This window comes from Macrobrachium nipponense, chromosome 3 (genome assembly GCF_015104395.2).
Source record: "Macrobrachium nipponense isolate FS-2020 chromosome 3, ASM1510439v2, whole genome shotgun sequence".
NCBI classification, from domain to species: Eukaryota; Metazoa; Arthropoda; class Malacostraca; order Decapoda; family Palaemonidae; genus Macrobrachium; species Macrobrachium nipponense.
The window spans coordinates 73,943,697-73,966,286 of NC_087202.1; the positions used below are offsets into that span (position 1 = coordinate 73,943,697).

General features: G+C 39.9%; 1 protein-coding gene across 1 annotated transcript in view; it reads left to right on the plus strand.

Moving 5' to 3' along the window:
* Positions 1 to 22,590, plus strand: part of LOC135222423 (ubiquitin carboxyl-terminal hydrolase 8-like) — a 148,686-nt gene that overhangs the window by 95,650 nt on the left and 30,446 nt on the right. Inside the window, exons 11-12 of the mRNA XM_064260509.1 lie at positions 9,274 to 9,388; positions 10,424 to 10,528. Coding sequence (XP_064116579.1) covers positions 9,274 to 9,388; positions 10,424 to 10,528 — 220 coding nt within the window. The remainder of the gene's footprint in view (positions 1 to 9,273; positions 9,389 to 10,423; positions 10,529 to 22,590) is intronic.

The window sequence follows — 22,590 nt, forward strand, 5'->3', positions numbered from 1 at the left end:
TAAATTAGCCGTTACATAAAGTTTTATATATGGAAATGTGCGCAATTTCATGTAGAATACAACAAAAAATAATTGAAGGTTGTAGCTTTTCTCATTTTTGAAATATTTGCATATAAATCACGATAAATAGAAAAAAAACCACGTTCGGTCAACTTTGACTCTACCGCAATGGTCGAAAAACGCAATTGTAAGCTAAAACTCTTACAGTTTAGTAATATTCAGTCATTTATCTTCATCTTGAAACAAATTCGAAGTCTAGCACAATATTTAGATTTATGGTGAATTAAAAAAAAAAACTTTCCTACTTTCCTTCCTTCCGCGCGCGGATTCTCCGCAACAAATCTCCGAAATGCGTACGTCCCATTCTTGGAATATTTGCTCCATTTCATATTAGGCATTTCATAGAGTTTTATATATGAAAATGTGCGCAATTTCATGTAGAATAAAACGAAAATATTTGAAGGTTGTAGCTTTTCTTATTTCCGAAATAATTGCATATAAAAAAATATATATAGAAAATTTGACATTCGGTCAACTTTAACTCGTCAGATATGGTCGAAAACTGCATTTGTAAGCTAATATTCTTACAGTATAGTAATATTCAATCATTTTTATTCATTTTGAAAGAAATTGGAAGTCTCGAGGACAATATTTAGATTTATGGTGAATTTTTGAAAAAAATATTTGTTAACGTCCACACGTTACGAATTCATGCATTATTTTGTGATAATATTTTATCTGTGTTGCTTTTATCATTTTACAATGTGTAAATTTAGTGTACATTACAACGGAAAAAAAGTAACTTGTTACCTTTAACCGTTTCGCGCACAGCGCGATTTGAATACAATTATATATGAAATTTTGTTTTTGCGCTATCATATATTGCATTATTTATATATGATAATGATAATTTTTTTCATTTCTGATGGTTGTATACTAAACTTCAGTAAATGACAAAAAAAAAAGGAGCCTAAAATGAACTCTTAATCTTGAAAACTAAGCGCGCTGTGATTTTTTGAAAAAAATATTTTTTCCGCTTCCGCGCTCACTCTGAAACACCTCCAGCACACGGGAGACATTTTTTTTTTACAGCTTCGGCGTTTAAGGGTTAACATAATGATAAAACATGAAATCAATAAAATGCAATACAGTGGGGCCTCGCTTAGTCGCGGATCAGCAATCACGGGTTCAGTTAATCATGGGTTTTTCCTTGGACCACTTCTCAGTCTGTATATCGCTGATATGAATCACAGCATCGCAGGCTTGTCGGTGGTAGGCTAAGCCTCGTCCGGTTCCGATAACCAACAAATGCATGAACAGATTCACATTATGATATTAACTGACAATAAAGGTAATAAAACCATTCTCACCTTATATATTATTGGCATATCTTCATAATATATAGCCTATTCATGGAATAATTCCACATCATTGACATCAACTTGTAGTTTAGCGGCCAGCAATGTAAACAGCACCTTTGTCATTCTTAACCTTTTAGAAATGTTAATAATAGTAGTTTAATTACAGTAGTAATAACATTTAGGAAAACATAAATTTTCAATTCGAACTTCATTATTGTTTTGGTATAACGTAATCAACTTCTCTAAACACTGCAGTCATACAAACGATAATTGTCATGGATTATCGTATGTCGTTTGCAATCGGCGACGAAGCGTAAACGTAATAAAACCATTTTTACCTTACATATTATTGTCATATATTCATAATAAAACGCAAATCTTATATATTATTGGCATATCTTCATAATAAAAAGCCTCTTCAAGGAATAATTCCTTGGGGAATCCATTTTTCAAAAGACAAAAATACACTTTACATGTTTACAGTATACAATGAACAATGATTACTTTATTTTGATGTGATTACATTAATGTTACAGTGTGGTACTCTTAAGTAGTACAGTAACTATTTTTTATCATAAATGTATATTCATTCACGAAAAAAATACATATGACCACCGTGATGTCACCGTTCTACAAAGTACCGATGTATTTTTACGTAAGTATCCTCCAAACTCTGTCATAAATCACTTTACTTACTTTTTTTGTGAAGCCCAAATTCACTAATTACTGTTTTCTTCTTCTTTTCATGACTAAATGCATTTTTAGAATAAACTCATTCACAAATTTTCAAATACTATGAATGCAAATAGCAAAATCTCTCTCTCTCTCTCTCTCTCTCTCTCTCTCTCTCTCTCTCTCTCTCTCTCTCTCTCTCTCTCTCTCTCTCAGAAAAAAAACTATAATACTGATCTATTATTATCGTAATAAAAGAACAAGATGGTCCCCGAAAGAATGAAAATATGTGTTGCCATATTTTTATTCTTTCTGTGATTTACGAAACTGTGCTTCAATACAACTTTTATAGTTGACTCAATGATTATCACATATTATAACAGTATACAAGAGAATATCTTATCACTATCCATGTTTCATACCTTATCATCATAAAATATTTAAAATACAAATTTCATTGTTATTCTCGAGCTAAGGTAGTCAACAGTACTCTAGTCCTAAGCTACTCTCTCAAGCTATTCTCGTCCTAAGCTGCTATCTCAAGCTATTCAAGTTACTCTCGTCACAAGCTGCTCTCTCTCTCTCTCTCTCTCTCTCTCTCTCTCTCTCTCTCTCTTCTCTCTCTCTCTCTCTCTCTCTCTCAATGAAATATGAATTACTGTATCATAATATCATAAACTATTATGTACAAAGTTAAAAATAATAATAATTCCATTAATAAATTCGTTTCTTTTAGCAACTAAATTGTTTTCCAAAATAATTCTTTCGGTAATAAACGTCCATCAGCTGATTCTAAACGTAAACAAAAGACAAAAATAGATTTTTATTGCTGTATTTTGCTGTTTATACATTAATGTTATAGTTGGGTGCTGTAATCATTACAGTAAATCATGTTTTTTATTATAAATATGTTCATTCACGAAATAGATATACTATGTACTTTTAGTTTGGTGCTGCAGCCAAATCATGAAAATAGAAAGGAATTGTTAGGTAATTATACTTTTGTTTGCTGATCTGATGAAGGGGAAATTGAAGATAGGAAAGAATAACTTTGAAACTGTCTTGAATTTAGTTTAAGGTGATAGTTGAAGAAATATTTGGTGCTTTAACTAAAGTAGGCAGTTATAAACATTGAAATAATGGTCTTGGGTGGGTTAATTATTAAAGTAAGCGGTTTAAAGCAATTTTCAGGGGGGGTACCAGGATAACACGGGTATTTACTTATCACAGGGGGTTCTGGGCCCTATCCCCCGTGATTAACGAGGCCCTACTGTACAGTAAAAAAAAAAAAAAAAAAAAAAAAAAAAAAAAAAAAAAAAAAAAAAAACAAAAAAAAAAAAAAAAAAAAAAAAAAAAAAAAAAAAAAAAAAAAAAAAAAAAAAAAAAAAAAAAAAAGTCTTACTTGAGCCAGTGTTCGGTGCAGTGAGTGAGACAATATATTATGTTCTTCCGCTTCGGCGAAAGACTGTTTGTCTTTTCTTACGACTGTTGTTCGTAAGCATTACTGGTTCTTCTTTTCTTCTCTCCTACGTTGTATCTTAGTAAAGTGATTCTTCTTAGAATAAGGGAGATGATTCAAACGGAGAAGTTGATAACTGTAAAACAACTTTATTTCTCAACTCCATCACAAGAGAGATGGTTCGGTCAGGAGACCGCTCCGTTTGATAACTTGAATAGAACTAAATTCTTAAAGCATCGTGTCGATAGCAAAACACTAGCTATCTCAGCGATTCACATAAAAAGACATAAGTAGTCCGCCGGCTCGGAAGTTACAAGTTTCCGGCACAGGTTAACAGGTCAACCGCTTCCCATGGAAGGTGTTGTGAGTAGTTAACAATTTTAAGGAATGATGGATGATGTTTCCAAACAAACGTAAACCAGGCTACTGCAGGCATTGCACAGCGTGATCTAGATTTGTGATAGTCACGTAGGATGCTCCTAATTCACCAATGACCCCTCAGGTCATGGATTCTATTTACAGATATGTAATTATCTGTTTCAAATAATGTATTTATTACAAATAGAGAGGAAAGGAGAGGAGAGAGAAGACAGGGAAAGAGAAGACAGGGAGAGAGAGGAAAGGAGAGGAGAGGGAAGACAGGGAGGGTCTGATTCCTACTGACTTACCACCTGGGCTGGGATGGTTATTCACCTGTTTCTTTCACTTAACTCAACTTGCTCAAATCACTTTTTGATACGGTAAAATACGTTCTTAGTGACAATTGCTTTTAACAATTTTTTAACTTAAAGTAACTCTACCCCATAATAAACACACTGGTGCTGCGTTCAGCTTCTGTGTGCCTTTGATTGTTGGTTTAAAATTCCTTGTGAAAAGTTATTTAATCTCTCTTTCCTTTTTTTACTTGCATTCTTTACTTATTACTTATTTTTATGCAAAATCCTCATGTTTATTTTAAATTCTGCTGTTTGCCAAGATTAAGTTGATGTATTGTGGTATAATTAATCTTTTTCGTGCATTTAAGATCTGAGTGTAACCACGTCAACAATGATTTTCTCTCTCTCTCACATACAATTGGACACACAAATTATTGATTCCTTTGATAATCCTTGTAAAATATGAATAAAATTGATTTTGCTATCAACCTTTGTCTACTGCGACCATTTAGGTTTCCTCAAAGGGTTCCTGTCTCTCCTCTCTCCATCGTCCAGCCAGCCATGCACCATTTTCACCAAACAGTTCGTAAACTGTATACGGCAAAATTTTTTTCAGAAAATTTACTTCATACAAGGCATTTTACTGTTTTATTATTATACACTTGATTTAACTTTTGAACACATTATTATTATGAAAAGGGGGACTTTTTGGGTTGGCTGGAACAAATTATCCTGATTCCCTTTATTTCTTATTCTTACGGGGATATTTGTTTCATATTTCAAACAAATCATATTTCAAACAGCCTTCTAGAACGGATTAAGATCGAAGTCTGAGGTATATACGTTTACATATTCAATGGAAACATGCTGCCTATTTAAGCCTTGTTTTCTTAGTTTAAAATAGTTATGAACCCTTGTCCTGTAGTGTGTGCTTTAATAAGGACTGTGGAATGTTGAAGAGAAACAAAGTTATACATTTTCCTGGCACTTTTAACACATGCTACTGAGATATAGAATTGAGACGTATGTACCTGTTTGTCCATCTTCAGTGTGAGATTTTTTATGCCTGGTCCGACATATTCCAAAGTACACTTGAAGCAAATGAACAATTAACCAAAGACAAACAGTACTACTGGCATCTGCTTTTTCATTTTAAAAAATAATTTAGTAATTGTAAAAAACTGGCTTTTTAATGGTGTGTATTAAGGGCTTTAAAAGCAAAGGTCTCGACTCACACGTTATGTTTTTACTCAATGAAGAGAGAGAGAGAGAGAGAGAGAGAGAGAGAGAGAGAGAGAGAGAGAGAGAGAGAGAGAGAGAGAGAGAGAGAGAGAGTGTGTGTGTGTGTGTACTGTAAATTATTATTTTATCATTTTTAATAATATTATTTTATCATTTTTAATAATACATAGTACTGTAAATTATTATTTTATCATAAAATGTAGTAGTACCCTTGAAGATGCAGTATATACATACACTTCAAACACTTAAAGCCAAAACAGAGGGAGAGAGTTATCCTTATTTAAAGAGTGAAATAGAAAGATTATTGCATTTCTTTAAAATACTATCATATATGAATTTTGTAATTACAGTTATATTATGTACCATAAAAATTCTCTCATCTTAGTAAAAAAAAGAGAGAGAGAGATGCTGGGTAGAATGGATTTTCCTTTATTCTTTACATAGTTTTTTAATTTGTAAACTACAATCTTATTGATTCACTATAGTATTTTCTCTAAAGAATTGATATTATTGCTGTTTACATTAATATTAATATTTAAAAATGAGTAAATCATTTATTTATGATACAAAAATTATACATCTCTGTAAAAGAGAGAGTGAGAATTATTATGTATTTTTATTATACTAAATCATTTAATCTTACTAATACAGTATTAATCAGTATTAATATTAGAAAATTAGTAAATAATTTTTGTACCATAAAAATGTATTTAGTCTTGAAAATAACATCAAAATACTCTAATTAGTGAATATTTATTGTCAGAAAAACCTGCCAATAGGTGAATTCCCGTGAGTAATGAGTAGATAGTCTAAAGAAAAATCTGCGAATATCGAGAACGCAAATTAGGGGGTTGATTGTAATTAGAAAAAAGTATTAAAAATTGAACAAGAAAAAAAGGTGTATTAATTCTGAACAAAAGTACTGCATCAAGTAAATTAAATTAAACCTATATTAAATGATCTGTGTATCTTTCAAAACTTCCATGAATTCCATGAATTTCCTTTGTTTAAAGCATTAATAACTGCAGATAAGATAAATGCAGTGTAAAGAATAATAAAAAATAAAAACTATTGTTTACTGACAATTCCAGCATATCGTTCCCTATCGCTGTTGATGTACCTAGCAGCAAATTAGTAAATTTTTTTCTTACTTAACACTGAATGTCTGGCAGAGAACGAATATTCAGTAAAGTAACACTTGAGTACCATATTCTTTGATGTATAATAAAGGATAAACACTAGCTCTCTGCCAGTAATGGTCAGCTTTGATATTGTTGCTGTGTTCAGAGTTTCGTGAGGGAAACAATTGAGATCGATGTAATGTAGATATGAATAACATGAACAACAGTACTGTGGTTTAAACAAAGATTTTTTTAAAAACCAATTTGCCATCTAGTTGAGGATAATTATTCATGAAAACAAATAAATGTCCTAGCAATGAGGAATACAGTCTGCTACATTCTCAAACTTCTTTTTGTTTCACAGTAGATCAGATTTGTTGGAAAATTACCCAGTTTGATTCAAGCTGCTGGTAAGTAAATGTTTTGTAGACACAATAAACACTCAAAGATCCAGCCTTTTAATCTTTAAAGATCTGGATTTTGTTAAGATCTAGTCGCACAGAATATGAATAGGAGGAAAAAAGATGGAGATGAGGAAAAACTAATATACTATGAAGCAACACTTTAAGTATAACAAAGAAGTTTATATGAATTTGTTTCAGTTTTCGGTAAAGATTACTCAATAATTCTAAAATTAAATATAAGATAAGAATTCTTAGGTAGTAGATAGAATTAGGTAGCTAATAAATGTTGTGAGTCCAAAATTAAATATCATAGTGCCTGTTCAAAGAATATGTATGAGAATGATAAGTTTAGAAATCTATAGAGAATAGGCCTCATAGAAGAAGCTTGGAAAGTGATATGTTATATCATTTTTAGACACTTTAATAGAAAGTAATGAAGATAAAATTTGCTAAGTCTTATGATAATTGTATAAGTTAGTAGGCCATATGCTAGCTTATCATAAAACTGCCACTGGGTTCTTTCAAAGATTTCCCTGCCTTAAGTAATCCATATATTTTAATGTTTGCCTAATTTAAAAATGTCAAAAAATATAGAAATTTCATGGAGATCTAAATTACCTATATACTTTATATAAAAGGCAATTTCTGTCTGTTTTTCTTTTGTGTTTTTCTTTTGTTTGCTATGCACGCCCAGCCTATGAAAGCTAGGGCTACCAAATTTTTTACCATTAAAACTCCTACCCCACAAGAAGGTTTTAGTCAAAATCCGAAATTCGAGGGCCCATTTCTAAGGGGTCATAACCCCTCTTTTTCATACCCTTCATTTTTTACAACCTTTGGAATTGACAGGTAGGGCTACCAAATTTTTATCATATAGTACTCCCCTCCCCCCAGGAAGGTTCTATCAAAATCCAAAATTTGAGGGCCATTTCAAAGGGGGTCATAACCCCTTTTTTCATACCCCTCATTTTTTACAACTTTTGGAATTGACAGTTAGGGCTACCAAATTTTTGCCATAGACTCCCCTCCCCTGTAGGAAGGTTTTAGTCAAAATCCAAAATTTGAAGGCTATTTTCTAAAAGGAGTCATAACCCCCTCATTTTTTATAACTTTCGGAGTTGACATCTATGTAGAAGTGTTTCTGTAGGTACAAACAGGCTCCCCACATCATGAGGGCCATCCCCCCTTCCCCACAGCAAATAGGGGACTGAGGGTTTCCCACAACAGTACATATTAAAGGGGAAGGAGGCATATGCCCCGACTTACTGACTATGGGAGAAGGGGGTCGCAGCCTACCTACCTCGACCTGATGGCAGGTAGGCCCCCTTTGGGAATTAGGGCCCAAAGGGTCAAAGATGGGCCTACTGAATTAAAATTTGGTACTATAAGTTAACATAAATGACTAAAAATGCATTTAACATCAATATCAGAGTTTAACTATAGGCTGAGTTTTATCAAGGCCCATTTAAGGCGGGGTGGGTCCTCACAATGAAAATCTTTCCCGAGCAACCTGTTGCAACATGTATTCGCCTGCCGTTGGCCGCAGGTGCCCGACTGAGCCAGTCAGTGACACTGTAGCACTGGCTGGGGAAAGATGTACTACGTCCGTGTCATTTAGAAGTGAATGTGGGTTTGATAACACGTCTGAAGGACGGGTACAGCAGTTATTAAGCATATAAAGATTCACGTTTACAATGGATAAGGAAGCAGAAAATTAATTGTCCTTCCTAGATGTCTTTTTTCTTTTTTTTATTTTAAAGTAAACTTCATTAGCATGGACAAAAAACAGGAACACAACAAAAAGGTTTAGATTAAGATATTGTGGCCTTTTTGTATTTGCCTTGCCACATTGACGCCCAAACATTACCAAAATATTCCCTCCAATAAAAAACAAAATGCCGAAGAGAGCAAATCCAAAGAAGTTGAAAGCAGATACCACATGGTATATTGTTTAGCCATAGGAAGCAGGGAAATAATTAAGAACCTTCCCTATACCCTACCTACCGGTTCCAATTTTCTCATTTTCAGTTAAACCAAACAAAACCTATTATTGATGTCATAACAAGAGAAAAGTGTTGTTTTCAATAAGGAAAAAAAAAATGGTTAAAAACAAAATATTTTTTTTTTTTTTTCTTTTTTTTTTTTTTAAAATTTTTTTTTTTTTTCTTTTTTTTTTTTTTTCTTTTTTTTTTTTTTTTTTTTTTTTTTTTTTTTTTTTTTTTTGTTTTTTTTGGTTTTTTTTTTCTTTTTTTTTTTTTTCCTTTTTTTTTTTATTTTTTTTTTTTTTTTTTTTTTTATGTTTTTTTTTTTTTTTTTTTTTTCCTTTTTTTTTTTTTTCCCTTAATTATTAATTTCCAGTGACGACATTAATTCAAATAGTAAATACCAGGGAGATGTTTGCGAGGAAATGGGAGCCGTCTTTAGAGCCCTGTGGTGTGGGCAGTACCGTTCTATAGCTATGTGGGACCTGAAGGTATGCCCTCTTATTTTTATGGTATTCATACGGTATTAGATCATCTTTTTTATGATAAGCCATTCAGTTTTTTTTATTTTACAAAAGTCCCAACATGACTGAAAAGACCATCCAAATTAATTACCAAAATGTATGAAACTTTTATTTTCTTCCAATGGCTTACTGCTCATTAAAATAAAAAAAATAATTTCCAAATTGAGGATTTGTCTTCTCTTAAACTGTTGCTAATTTTATTAGTAACCTTACACTGGTTTTTCTTGCCTTGATGGATATTACAGTGCTCCTCCATTGTTGTTAAGGATATCATTGTGATTGTCAGTAGTATATTGCTTATGATGTATATGTATAGTGATAAATTGGAGTAGGGCTAGAAAGTGAGGGTGAGGAAAACTAGTCGAGATGAGGGGAAGGTAATGTGGGAAGGCGTGGTAGTAGACAAAGATGCTTGCTATAGATCAGAATGTTGCTGGACTTCACCACTCCTCTCCTCCTTCCTTGTGACACTTATGAATTATGCTTTTTTCAGTCTTCAGCTACTCTTTCCACATGTTTGTATCAAATTACTTGATCCTTCTTTCAAATGCTAGCCTTTTTAATACTTAAACATATACCTAAATTTCTTGTCCAATCAATTCTTATGCCACATATAGTACACAGACAATTCATCCTGACAGCTCATGTATTTTTCTTTCACTAATATTCAACATGAGCACTTCATATCCATAGAGGAAAGTTGGCTTCATAATCCTTGGCTTCTGTCAGTAATTTAAGTCTCTTCCCTATCTTTTGCTCACACCCATATACATAGTGGGAGTGTGTGTTTTAATATTTGCATCAATGTAAGCTGAAGATTGGGTAATTTTATATTGAAAATGTCAAAATATTCGTGAAAAGTAATCTCAGTGTAGAAGGAAATAAATATAGAATATATTGTCTCTGATCATGTGAAAATTCTCATAGCTTCTTAGTATTTAAAACATTTTCATAATTTAATAAGACTAATATGATATGTTCTAATTTTTTGTCTTATTACAGAATACTGTTGGTCGGTTTCACAAGCCTTTCCAGGGATATGATCAGCAGGATTCACACGAATTTTTGATTAAACTTATGGACTGGTTACATGAAGATTTAAATAAGGTTAGATATAATTTGCTCATTTTATATTATACATATGTATGTGAATATGGCCGTTTGTTTATCATGTTACTCTCACAGCAAGTTTTGGAGTACGTATGGCGAGGATCAGTTGCTTTTTCTATTTGTCCATTTTACCCTCACAAAATGTCTTTTTACCTTTACTATAAGAATCACTTCCTTTATGAAGGTGTGTTTGTTTTACCCTTTCAAATAGTTTTTTGGTCTTTACATGAATCACTTTTTCTCTCTGTTTGTTTTATGCTGACAAACAAAATTGTAGATCTTATACAGGAATTGCCTTCTTTTTGTCTGTTTTACCCTTCCAGAAATTCTTTACCGGAATCTCTGTCTGTGTGACAGACTGCTCATTTGTACATCTCCTTTACTGTCTGTATCATGCCGTATCATATATTCACACACACACTGGTCAGCCATGTCTTTGTAAAGGATCAGCAGTTTTTAAAATAAAAATGACTTTTAAATAGGAAAAACAGTAAAGGGTCTTATCAGATGCAAAGGCTGCTTCGAACTAACGCAGTTTGGCAAATTTTGAATCTACCTGTATTAGCCCATCAGAATGTGAACCATAATACCAATACAGTAATAATGTTGGGGTTGCAGTAATAACGTAACATTCCATAATGAGCCAGTAAACCAATATGTTTTAACAATTGAGATGAGCAACTAAACAATGCATATAGTAATTACTGTATACTGCAAAACTATAGTAAATGGGTGAAAGGAGTATTAAGACAATGTTATCCTTTTTATCACACTTTCTGTAAACACAATAATCAAATGGATAAATCAACTGGTTGGCGAGAACAATTTCTTAATCAGCTGTGATATGAATTGGGAAAGGTAGAGTTAACATGAATTTTTCAAATGAAAAAATTTTCTACCTTAGCGTATTAAAAAACTTATAGGATCTTTCTCCAAATTGTTAGTGTTACGATAGCAAGACTAGCACAGTAGACTAACATGTATTACATATGAAACATTATGCTGCGTACACACCGGAAAAATTATTACTACTACTGTACAGGCCTTTTAACATGCAAAATACTGTTATAGGTACTAAAATGTAACTCATCTCTGCACTTGGAAGTAAAAAATAAATAAAAAAAAGCCTGGATGGAATCAAACACTGAAGAAATACACATTTCACTTATATAACTTACCCGGTGGTTACATATAGCTGTCGTCTCCTGACGTCACGGCAGAATTTGAAATTCGCGGTAGCGCTAATGGTTTGACAGGTGATCCCTCTACTCCCGCCCTCTACCGGGTACCGGGAACCATTCCAACCATAAATCAGAAGTTTCCTGCCGTCGGAACCGGTAACACGGTTCCTCTGCTGGTTGGAATTTGGATTTGATCATCTTGGTTTTCTCCTTTTGGTGATGTACCTTGAGTTTACTGATCTTTTTGCTAGCGCTATAGTTATTTTGGTTTTGATATTGTTGTCCTTTTTAGGAATTATTTTGAATTCTTCACGATGTCTGGACACCGGCTCTGTTCAGTATAGGGTGTGTAGTAGTGGGTGTAAGAGAGGACTTCTTAAAGCTTCACTTGATCCTCATTCTACTTGTGTTAGTTGTAGGGGACGTGAATGTTCTTTTGAGAATACGTGTGAAGAATGTAAGCTCTAACATCATCAGGAGTGGGAAGGCACTGGGAAAGTATATGAGAAAGTTAGAAAAAAGATAGAATCAGAAAGGCTTCACAGAGATCTTCTTCTAAGTTAGTGAGTAGCCAGGATATTCCTCTGAATTCTATTAATCCTGTCCTATTAACCCCGTAGTGGTTGCTCCTGCCCTCGAATCTGTATCTCCCGATCCGATCCCGTGTCAGTATTACGAGCCGATATGGACTCGAAATTTGTCTCTTTCCTCACCACTATGCAGAAAATGGGTGAGACAGTGCAAGAAGTGGTAGTTAAGTGTGATAAATTACTTAGTGCAAGTGTAGTGGAGGAGGTGGTTGTTCGGCCTGTTCGTTCTCCTAGGTCTAGGCCCTGTCAAACTCCCCAGATCCTGGGAGGAGCATGCCGAAAACCGAAGGGAGGCGAGCGGGGGACCTGCTCCCGAGCAGGCCGCCCCCCCTCAAGCAATCCCGGTAGCCGTATCCCAGGATGCTGGGGCGCTCACCATTGAAAGGTGTTGCGAGGAAGTGTTTTTTGTCAAGTGACTCTTAGTTCAGATGTTTTCCATCCTTATAGAGGTTGGCGTAATAAGACTTCTAGACCGCTGAAAAGGTCGCGCGATGTTTCGCCTGCTGCGGTTCCCAAGAAGGTGGCGGTGCCGAACCTTCTTGTAGTTTTTGGGAGGAGCCTGAAGCTTTTTCTCACCGGCGGTTTCGATTTATCGCCCTTCTCTCATAGAAGTGGAGAAGCCGAACACGCACACTCCTTCGGAGCCTTCTCCAGAGCCTCCTCAAGCGATAACTCCTGCGGCTCCAGACGTGTTTGTGGATCATCCTTCTACACCTCCCGCGCCTTCTACGTCGGTGGATCCTCAACCTTCGGTGTTTGAACAGATGAATGCCAAGTTAGGCAGTATCTTGGAGCTTTTTGGCAAGTCTCTTTCGTCCCCGAATGCGCTCCCGACTGCCTTACATCTTCCGCAGACTACTGTGCAGTACCCGCTTCGCAGGCTCCGGCTCCTTTGCAAGTCGCCTCTTCAGGCTCCAGACTCTCCATGGTGACTCCTCCTCTTCAGATGCCACTTCAGGCGCCTGGTCGGACTCCTTTCCTGACTCCGTCTATGGCGCCACGTCAGGCTCTCGCTCGAGCGCCACCTCAGCCGCCAGCTCAGCCGCCAGCGCGGCCGCCAGCTCAGCCGCCAACGCAGCCGCCAGCTCAGCCGCCCGGATACGTCTCAGTACAGGCTCAGACGTCTTATCCTGCCTTTCTCACACCCTCCTCGGACGGCTGTCAGGGGTGTGACTTCGCCGACAGGATTCCTCTTCCGATGAATGTTCGCCAGTTTCGTCGAAGGAAGCTTCGGATTTGGAGGAAGAAAGAGAAGGACTTACAGAAAAAAGACAAGCATTTGTCGGGGTATAAACTCCTTTTACGATCCTTCGTTGACAACTTTGGAGATTCTTTTGCGCCTTCCGTTCCAGTTTCTCCTAGTTTGCAGTGGAAAAAAGACAGTAAGCCTGACTCCTAGTCCTCGTTCACGCGTCTCGTCCTCTCGATTTCGACTAAGAAAGCTATCAAGAAAGTTAACGCTTGGCTTTTGGAGAAGAGGGAACAGGGGAAAAATGTTTTTTGTCTTCCCCTTCGAGGACTTTCGTCAAGGAGCCGTGTCTGGTATGACACTGGAGAAGTTTTTTCCCTGGGTGTGACTGCCGTCCGCTCAGGGAGACTTTTCTAGTCTCGTGACTCTTCCCGCAGAGCAGCCCTTAATACTGCTAAGATTTTCTTTTCAACAAATGAACTGGAGCATCTTTGCAAGAGTGTTTTTCCGTGTTTTCGAAGTTGTTAGCTTCCTGGATTGGTCCATTGCTTCGCTGGCCAGGAAAGTCAAGTCATTTGGACTTTCGGAGGAGCAGTTGAAGGATTTTGCCTCGGTACTGGATTGTATCGATAAAGGCATCTGTGATGGAGCTTCGGAGCTCGCTGCCATTTTCGCCTCTGGAGTGTTGAAGAAGAGACAGCTTTGGTGCTCCTTCTTGTCGAAAGGGGTTTCATCAGAACCAGAAGCCTGCCTTGCCTTGCTTCTCTCCTTTGGACAAGAAACACCTATTTCCGCAAGAGATTGTGAGCGAGATCGCTCAATCTTTAACACAGAAAGCGACCCAGGATCTGTTATCCACAGTCAGTGAAGAAGAACCCAGGAAGATAGCTCCGGTTCTTTCTGCTTCTCGGAGTGCTCCCTCCACGGAAGCTCCTAAACCATTTCGAGGGAGAGCTCCCGTTCGATCTTCCTCCAGGTTTCGTGAGAGGTAGAGCCTCTTCTAAAACCACTCCCTCTTCCATCAAGAAGTAGGCCCGTAGTCCTCCACACAGCAGTAGGAGCCAGATTACACCTTTTCTGGCAGACCTTGTTTCATCTCGGAGCGGATCCTTGGACGGTCCAGGTCCTGAAGGAAGGATACACCATTCCGTTCATCAAGCACCCCCCTCTCACAGAATTTCCTGTGAATTTGTCAGCTTACTCGGAGAACTCCGAAAAATTTGCTGCCCTCCATCAAGAAGTTCTCGCCTTATTGGCAAAGAGGGCCATAGAGTTAGTGGACTCTCCGCAGGAACCAGGATTTTACATCGCCTTTCCTGGTAAAGAAGGCCACGGGGGGTTGGAGACCGGTGTTGGACGTCAGTGCCCTGAACGTCTTTGTCCTGAAGACGAAGTTTTCTATGGAAACGACCCAATCGGTATTAGCAGCTCTTCATCCTGGAGATTGGATGGTTTCCATAGACCTTCGGGACGCTTATTTTCATATTCCGATTCATTCGGAATCGAGAAGATTCCTGAGATTCGTGTTTCCAGGGCCGCATTTATCAAGTTTCAGGGCCCTCTGCTTCGGCCTGTCGACAGCTCCACAAGTGTTCACCAGAGTTCTGTCGTCAGTAGCAAAGTGGCTTCATCTAGACGGATACGAATATATCCATGTATCTAGACGATTGGTTGGCTTTCAGGGCAAGGTCCAGACAGAAGTGTGTGGATGGACCTACAAAGACTTTAAGGATGATGGAAAGCCTAGGTTTGTTAGTAAACAAGGAAAGTCATGTCTCAACTCCTTCTCAGGAGATAGTTTATTTAGGAGTGAGACTGAATTCAGTTCTTTTTCAGGCTTTTCCCGTCTCGCCAAAGGATCGACTCTTGCCTGAACAAAATAGACGAATTTCTAGTCAGACAAACTTGCTCGGCGAATCAGTGGATGAGCCTTTTAGGAACCTTGGCTTCAATAGAGCAATTTGTAAGTCTGGGCAGGCTCAACATGAGACCACTTCAATTTTACTTGAAGCAGAAGTGGCAAAGGAAGAAGTTCCCAGACTCCTTCGTGTTCCCCATCTCGGAAGGAATCAAACAGGACCTACTTTGGTGGAAATCAGAAGGAAGGCTAGAGGAAGGCTTGTCTCTAAGCCAGTGAGCCCCAAACTTACGCTTTTGTCAGACGCATCGGACAAAGGGTGGGGAGCTACTGTGGGGAGAAAGGAAGTGTCGGGACTTGGCAGATTCATCAGAGAAGCTGGCACATAAATCTAAAAGAGTTGAAGGCGATTCATTTGGCTCTAATGCACTTCAAGACAGAGGTAAGAGGGAAAGTAGTGCTGGTTCAAGCAGACAACACCACGGCTCTCCTCTTACATCAAAAAACAGGGAGGGGGGACACACTCGTTCTCTCTGTGCGAGGCGGCGAGAGACCTACTCATTTGGGCGAAAGAGACAAGGTTGTCTTGAGCACAAGATTTATTCAAGGCTCGAAGAATGTAAAGGCGGACATTCTCAGCAGGAGAGGCAGTCCTCTCCACAGAGTGGACGTTACATCCTCAAATATGCAAGAAGCTTTGGGGGATTTGGGGATGTCCTCAGTGGTATCTCTCGCCACAAACAGACAGCTCGTCTCCACTGTATTGCTCCCCAGTTCCAGACGAGGAGCGTTTACAGTGGATGCAATGCTTCTGGACTGGTCAAATCTGGATCTGTATGCCTTTCCACCTTTCAAATGCTAAGATTAGTTTTCTGGCAAAGCTCAGAGGTCATCAGAACGTCAGGATGACTCTGATAGCCCCCTTTTGGCCGGCCAGGAATGGTTTCCGGTACTACTATGCTGTTGACGGACTTTCCGAGAGAGTTACCGTTAAGGAGGATCTTAACTCAGACAGCCCCACTTTCTGAGGTTCCATCACAACTTGTCCGCTCTTCGACTAGTCGCCTTCAGACTGTCGAGCATCTCCTCAGAAAGAGAGGATTTTCAAGAGAGCTTCAAGGGCTATTGCTAGACCCAGAAGAGAATCCTCTGATCGAGTGTACCAAGCTAAGTGGGTCCAATTCAGAGCTTGGTGCAAAGAAGAAGGAATTTCGTCTTCTAAGACCTCTATAGCTCAGTTAGCTAACTTCCTTCTTTTTCTTCGTGAGAAGAAGAAGCTTTCTACCCAGACGATTAGGGGTTATAGAGCTATGTTGTCTTCTGTGTTCAGACATCAAGGATTAGACATTTCTAATAATCAAGACCTCTCAGACCTGATTCGTTCCTTTTGATACGACCAAGACAAAGGAGTCAAGAACAGTAGCTTGGAAACCTGGATGTAGTTCTTTAAATGGCTGATGTCAGATAGATTCGAACCGACTCCTCTAGTTCTTTTAGAGATCTGACCAGGCAAGACCCTTTTTCTTTGTGCTTTAGCATCAGCTAGAAGAATCAGTGAGCTGCATGCTATTGATAAGAGAGTTGGATTCGCTAAGGGCAATGCCATTTGCTCATCAATGCTGGGTTTTTGCTAAGAATGAAAATCCCTCACGTCCTTGGCCTCGCTTTCTCTATAAAGAACATTTCGGAGTTAGTGGGGCCTAATGAGCCTGAATGTCTTCTCTGTCCAGTGAGAGCACTTAGACATTATGTGCTAAGGACCAAAGGTATAAGAGGTAAGAGTGATAACCTGTGGTGTTCAGTGAAAGAACCTTCTCGTCCTCTTTCTAAAAATGCGCTCTCCTTCTTTTTAAGGAATTTGATTTCTGAGGCACACGGACAAATGTCAGGACTCAGATATCAAAGTGTTTTAAAGTCAAAGCTCATGAAATTAGAGCAGTGTCTCCACGTCCTATGTTTCCTTTAGACGTAATCTGTCTTTGAAAATAGACATTATTAAATCTACTATTGGAGAAGCAATTCGTCTTCGCATCTCATTATCTGACAGATTTGCAAACCACATATGAAAATTGCAGTACATTGGGGCCATTCATTGTGACTGACACGGCATTGGGTGAGGGAGAGAAGGATGTATCCCATCCTCACTAACTTTTTCTCCTTGATTATGTGTTTTTTTTGTAATTTTTTAAGGTTGTCTGAAGATACAGGGAGTTTTTTGAGTATCTTCAGTCTTTTAATGTCTGGTGTATTTCTTAAACGGTTGTGGTGATCCCTCGTTTTCATTGTATTTTGTTGGTGATTTGTACTGCGCCCTGAGCAGGGGCATTATAGTCTTGTCCGTTACGGTCACCGTCCTCAACGGCAAGTACTTATTATTGTGTCCGACGCACAGATCCATATATCCTGTCGGTACAATAAAGGCCAGCAGACTACGGAGGCAGTAACCACTGAGTCAGCGGTCTTTAAAGGTAAGGAACCTATATCTTCGGATAATTCCAACAGTTGTTATTTTAGCTGCCATTGTCCCACCACCAAAATGTGTCAATCAGCAATATGTAACCCCACCGGGTAAGTTATATAAGTGAAAATGACATTTTTTATAATAATATAAAGTTTCACTTATACTTACCCGGTGGTTACATACGAAGCCCGCCCTCCTCCCCTCATATGGACAGGTAGGCATGAAACTTCTGATTTTATGGTTGGAATGGTTCCGGTAACCCGGTAGAGGGCAGGAGTAGAGGGATCACCTGTCAACCATTAGCGCTACCGCGAATTTCAAATTCTGCCGTGACGTCAGGAGACGACAGCTATATGTAACCACCGGGTAAGTATAAGTGAAACTTTATATTATTATAAAAATGTCATTTTTATCATCAACATATGAATTTTGTGCATTTCTAAAAAATGCTCTACCTCAGAAAAGTGTGAATTTCTACAAGGAGAAATAAGATTAACAGCACTAGGCATAGCAAAATGAGCAAAATGTACCTCCCATGGAGCAGTGCAAATTGTGGACAGCATAGGAACAACAGCAGCAATAGAAGGATTAAGTAAAAGCTGAAAGCAGAAACAGCAGGTAAAACAGTAGCTAATGGCATAGAAGGCATTTATAGGTATAATCAGGTGAGGGGGCTGTATGTGTTGGTAAACTCCTTAACCTTAAGTGGAGGGGCAAGGACACAACTTGAATGTAGGTTCTAAATGTCTATTGTAGAAATATATACAAGATCCAGGGGACAAACAGCAGACAGCTTAAAAGCAAACAGACAGACGAGACGAGACTGCCTCACGGAGAGCAATAATTACAATGTTGCCAATACTTAAATGTTGCCATAATCATATTACTGGACTTAACATGGGATACCTCTAATGCGCGCAACATGTGAAATAATGTTTTAACATAATAACAACGTTAATAATACTGGTACATGTGAAATGCGTCTTTTTCATGTACCTACACCCTCCCCCTCACGCTCGTAGTGCATTCTCGAGCGGACTCCTTTTCCATGAGTCTTTGGGAACGACGTGGGTTTACTGGAGGAATACTGACTAAGGACTCTCTTTCTAGTCCTGGCTATGGGGTCCACAGGGACAGGGAGAAAGGGGTCACTATTAGTGGGTGGCACCAGCGAAGAAAACGACGATTAGCCACCACACACGACCACTAGGGAGACGAATTTGATAGTCTCTTGACCTTCCATGACCCATGACAGTGCCAACTTTGTCCCAACGATGAGAGGTCGGGTCTTGAATCCGAACTTGCTGTCCGACACTCAACGTGGGTAAGGGTGGGCATGCTTGTCGTACTTGGTCTTTACTGCTTGTAACGAGCGGCAGCACGGCGGTCACAATCTTCGGTCTTGACCTGCCACTCCTTGGAGAATGCTTGAGGGTGGGCAGGGATACATGACCTAGAGGACAGCCATACAGATCTGGGCAGGAGAGCGTCCAGTAAAGTTAGGAGTATTTCTGAGCTCCAATAAGCCTCGGTCAAATGCTTCACAATCAATGTTGCCAGATGGGGCTGTTTGAGGATGAGTGCTTGATCGACTTTACAGCGGCTTCAGCATGACCATTCGATTGTGGGTAGTGGGGTGAGGTTACCATGTGTCGAACTCCCCATCGCTTCATAAAATCCTTGAACTCTGCGCTGGTGAATTGGGGGCCCTCCATCTGTCCTTAGGCGAAGGGGGACACCAACTTCACGGAAATAGCGGCAGAAGATCCTGATAGTATTGGAAGCAGTAGTATCGCCTTTGGCAGGGTGCGACAACAGGCCATCCTGACAGGCGATCGACGACGACGAGAAAGACTTCCCTGCAACAACAAGAAGTCGGCTGAGACGGACTCGAATGGGTCTTGTCGGGTTGTCGTCATTCATTAGAGGTTCCTGCGGCTGAGATGGCTGCAATGTCTGACATGCCTCACAAGCTCTGACTGTGTGGCAATATCAGAGTCAATGCCAGGCCAGAAACTGACTGCCTGCTCTGCGCTTGGTTGCTTCCACACCTCTGTGCTGTCATGCAAGTGGGACAAGGTGCGACGACGGAGAGCGGCAGGAACTACAACCCTTGCTCCATACAGGACAAGGTCACCATCGGCGTAGAGATCTTCACGTAGTTTCCAATAAGGAAGTAAGGAATTGTGAAGGTCATATCTGTTGCGAGGAAATCCTGATGTGACACAATCGAGTAGATGAGTATACGCAGGATCTGCTTTCGCTGCGTCACGAAGATCCTGAAGTATCCTGTCGGGATCCTGAGCTGGAGACTCGTCTGAAAGCGTAACGGCGTTCACAGCCATGACAGTTCGAAGATGAGCAGCGGAAGAAGCACCCGAGATCTCGTCCTCCTGTGTGGGGTGGCTGACTGGGGCGCGAGACAATGCATCTGGATGCACAGCAACTTTTACCCGCACGCCACACAGCTGTAAAGATGTAGGCGAGATTTTCTCCTTGAGGCGTTGGAGACGAGAGTTCTCGATGGCATCCAGCGTATAACTGTTCAGAATAGGTATGAGGGGCCGGTGATCCGTCATCAGAGTAAAATTCTGTAGGCCTGCTAAATATAGCCTACATTTCGACATTGCCCAGACAACGGCTAGCAATCTCAAGCTCGATGGTGGCATATCCGTGTCTCTGCGTCAGCGAGAAACCGAGAACCCACACTGAACTAGAACGCAGGTGTCCATTACCATGGTCCTGGCAGGAGGGCATAGCCAATGCCGTGGGAGGCGTGAAGCGTCCGTCTGAAGAACACAGGTAGGTCTGGGTTCAAAGAGGGCGAGAACTGGTGGACTGGTGAGAGCTAACTTGACACGTTGAAATGCTTCATCATGGTCGGGGGTCCAAACAAATGTTCTCTTGGGACTCATCAGGGGACGTAAAGGTTGGGCTGCAATGGACTGGTTGACCAGTCCCATAAACGATCTGAGGTCTGTCAGGTTAGCAGGGGTTTGGGAAATCCTTGATGGCACCGACTTTCTGCTTATCAGCTGAGAGCCGCCTTCCCTCCTGAGAGATTGTACCCACAGAAATTCACGGAGGGTGCAGCGACCACAAATTTATCCTTGTTGAGTGTGTCCCAAACTTGCGGCACCGGGTGAGCACTTTGTGGATACGATGAAGGTGTGTAGCATAGTCTTCGTCATGGAGGAGAAGGTCGTCTATGACCTTAACACAGTTTTGGACACCTTGAAGGGCCATATCACCTCGCAGGCAGAAGGCGTCTCCAGTAGCTGCGAAGCCCATCGTCCTCTGCAATGTATGAACCGACCATATGGCGTAATAAAGGTGGTTAAATGCTGATCTTCTTCTGCCAGTTCCATCTGCCAGTAACCATAGAGAGCATCGGCTGTGGTGAAATAATGAGCCTTCGGGCCTACACTCTCGAATAGCGGCATAGGGTGGGTTTGGGTGAAGGATGGGCTGGACGAGAAACCTGGCTATTCAACTTGGTCAGATCGACAGTGATTCGTACTCCTGTCCCACTTCTTGGGAACGACGACGAGAGGGTGGCACCAAACTGACGGGTCATCACCAGCAGGTTTGATTATCCCTTGGGCCACCATGGAGTCAAGCTCTTCTTTGACTTGGTCCTTAAAAGCGAATGGAATCTGTCTTGGGGTGTGGATGGCAAAAGGCACTGCGCCATCCTTAAGGTGGATTCTCATGGAGGACCAGCCATAGGCTTGAGAGGAGCTGTCTTCAACTCTTCTTTCGAGACCCAACACATCTTGAAAACTCTTGAAGAAAGTATTCCTTTGCTGCTGAAGGTGTGTAGGTCGCTGAGATGGGTAGCTCCTTGACTCTATTTAACGTGTTTGACCTCTAAAATAGGTTTAGGGAAATCAGGAGATATTATGGCCAGTTTCCTCACAATGACCATAGGATAAAAGTGGAAACCAAATTCCACATTTTTCATGCACTTGAATCCTGGCAAGACAGGATCGCTTGCCTAGTGTAAGGTAACTTGTAATATACCCAGAGCAGGTGACATTGGAGATCCATCCGCGGTGAACGTCGCACTTTGCGGAGGCGTCTGCAAACAGCTACCTGGGGATACCCCAATGTGGGTCAAGGTGCTGCTTAACAATTACAGTGACATCGGCACCTGTGTCTGGTAATCATTTTAATGGCGAGACTTAACATCGCCAAACGACAAGAGGACACAGATATGGTTGGGCGTCTGGAAATGGTGCGAGGCGATCCTAGCGACGACAGCTGGTCCTTGAATCTTGCGATTTGTTGCTGACTGAAGAGGCAGCCCTGTTGCTTGAAGATCTGTCCTGACGAAGATTCTTCTTATTCTCCCTACAACACTTATCGAAGTGTCCAATGCGGTGACACAGACGGCACTGGACCTTGCTGGCAGGACACTTCATGGTCCTGGACCAATGGCCAACGAAAACGGTCGCAGCTTTTACAAGTACTGTTGGCCGCAGGGCATTTGTCTTGATCATGCTGACGAGCACAGTACTGGCACCAAGTTGCTGGGTTCGAGGGTTTCGGCGAAGGTGGATGCTTTCCGCTTGACTTCTTGCTTCTCTTTGTAGGCCGAAACAGCACACAGCTGATTGGGTGGGGCACGTATGGCAGAAGTTGCAGTTTTAGCCGCCGTCATACGACCGACAGGTGGTGATGAAATCTTGCAAAGAAGAATTGGCATCCAGGCGATCAACTTCTGAAACCAAGTCCGCGTCTCGAATGCCCATCAACAAGTAATCATTTTCAGCTGGGT